Source organism: Pygoscelis adeliae, unplaced genomic scaffold (genome assembly GCF_000699105.1).
Source record: "Pygoscelis adeliae isolate BGI_AS28 unplaced genomic scaffold, ASM69910v1 Scaffold321, whole genome shotgun sequence".
NCBI lineage: Eukaryota > Metazoa > Chordata > Aves > Sphenisciformes > Spheniscidae > Pygoscelis > Pygoscelis adeliae.
This window is the reverse complement of record NW_008824039.1, coordinates 632,007-634,113: the sequence shown is the minus strand read 5'-3', so window position 1 is coordinate 634,113 and position 2,107 is coordinate 632,007. Positions and strand designations below refer to the sequence as shown.

Genomic DNA, 2,107 nt, shown 5'->3' with positions numbered 1-2,107 from the left:
GGGGGGGCGGGGGGTGGGTCGGTGGAGAGCCGGACACCCAGGTTGGGAGCCTGCAGAGCGGCGACGTGGCCGAGGGCTGTGGCAGGCAGCTGTGGCTCCAGACCCTCCCCGGGGCTGCGGGGAGGGAGCCTGAACAGAGGGGAGATCTGTGAGCCAGCAGAAAGCGCCCTTTCTCCAAGACTTGCCCCAGAGTGTTATTTTAGTGCTATTTATACCCAGAACGGCCACAGCCCTCCTGCATCCCCAGCACAGCCCTCTCTTCTCAATGCCGGCCCCATCCTGACCTGGCTGCCTTGCTTGGGGATCCAGCATCTCTCTCCGGCTTGAGGAGGTGGATGGGAGACATGGGTTCTGAGTGCCCTGCACTGCCGGGCCTGGCTCCGCGGGGTGACAAACCCCTTTTTACAACCTTCTTCCCTTTCCCCAGGGTGACAAAGGCTCTGCCGGAGCCCCCGGGTCCCCGGTGAGTACCCATGCCTCCCCACAGCTCGCTGAGGGTCTCACCCCTTCTGAAGGAGCTCCTTTCAATCTGCCCCTATGCCTCTTCTCTTTTAAAGGGTGCCAAGGGCGAGCCCGGAGCCCCCGGTCCAGATGGGCCCCCAGGGAAGCCGGGCATCGATGTGAGTACCGACCCCCGTCCCCCCCGCGGCGTCCCTGGCCGCAGCCCCCGGGTCGCAGCAGGGTCTCAGCAAACTCCTCTTACCCCCGGCGCAGGGATCCTTTTCTGTCGCACATAAGAAAGTGCCAACATCCCTTCGTGGGGGAGCCGAAAGCACCTTTTGAATCACTACAGGAAACAGGCAGAGCTCTGGCAGGGCTGCTGCCACCCCCTCCCACTGCCCGGGCTCCGACAGCGCGTCCCCCTTCCACCCCACGCAGGGTGAGAGCTGTGCCAGGAAAACCATGGCACCGACACCCCTGAACACGAAAAGGCTTTTCCTTGTCCTTTGCTGCAGCTGCTGTCCTGAGCCCTGGTTCAGTTCTCCTTTCCTCCAACATAAATCTGGAGCAATCCCACGGCTCCCCTGGAGCCACCCCCTTGGCACCCACGTAGGTGGCATCGGTGACTTCCCCCGCTATCCCCTCCCTGGCAGAAGCACAGCCCGGGGCAGAGGCAGAATGGGGACGGAGCTGCCTCCTTGCCCTGCCTTGATGCCGTGATGCTTGTTGGCTGGCTCCTGGCCCCATGCTCCCCTGGCTGGGGAACGCAGGGGTGCATGATGGATGCCCAGGGAGGTTTGGGTTGGGTGCCTGCCCCCCGTCCCCAGTGCAGCACTGCACGGGTAAGTGCCTGCAAGCGTCAGACATTTACTTGTTCATCAGAAGGAAACCCAAACTACAGGGTCCTCTTTTGTGTCTCTGGATGGCACTTCATAAATCTTTTGGGGTTTAGTTATTCTTCAATAATAAATGAATAGAATAATAACTGTCATTATAAGCATGCATTATTCACCCAGGCTAATCTGCCTGCAAAAGAGTTCAGGTCCTTTGAATAGGGACGCTGAGCAGAGCAGGGCTGAGCGAGGGGCCGTCCCCGCGTCCCTGGCAGCGTGCAGAAATTAGCCCGTGGGTGAAGCTCAAGCCATCAGCTGCAGGGATCCAAACTCCGGCACAGGCGCAGCCCTCAAATGCACTGGGGTGGGAAACGGGGGAGCCAGGGAGTGACTCAGAGTTGATATAAACGGGATCGCGGATGGGCCGAGCTCCCTTTGTGCCTCTGCCGGGGCTGGGGCAGCCGTGCTGGATGTGCCCTGTGGCGCGAGGGTCCCTGCCGAGCCCCGGCACGGGGTCTCGGAGCAGGGCAGCTCACGGGGGCTGTGGAGCATCACTGTGAGGCTCTCTGTGCCATCGGGGCTTGGGTCCAGGTACAGCTTCATCTTCAGGTTTGCTGGGTGATGTGCACAGCAGTGGCAAGCACAAATTCCCCGCTAATAACCCTTGATCCCTCGTGGTGGAAAAAGCCCCAGCAAAAACATCTGGTTGGAGAGCAGAAGCGCTGGCAATAACCTCCTGCCGTCTCTCCTTGCAGGGCCTGACGGGAGCGAAAGGGGAGCCAGGGCCCATCGGCGGGCCCGGGCTTAAAGAAAATGAGGAGCGGCTCCGGGGC

The 2,107-nt window shown here is 61.3% G+C and overlaps 1 protein-coding gene across 1 annotated transcript in view; it reads left to right on the top strand.

Annotated features, from left to right (window-relative positions):
• COL9A2 (collagen, type IX, alpha 2) overlaps window positions 1-2,107 on the top strand; it is a 14,886-nt gene that overhangs the window by 3,708 nt on the left and 9,071 nt on the right. Inside the window, exons 3-5 of the mRNA XM_009333470.1 lie at window positions 420-463; window positions 558-620; window positions 2,030-2,107. Coding sequence (XP_009331745.1) covers window positions 420-463; window positions 558-620; window positions 2,030-2,107 — 185 coding nt within the window. The remainder of the gene's footprint in view (window positions 1-419; window positions 464-557; window positions 621-2,029) is intronic.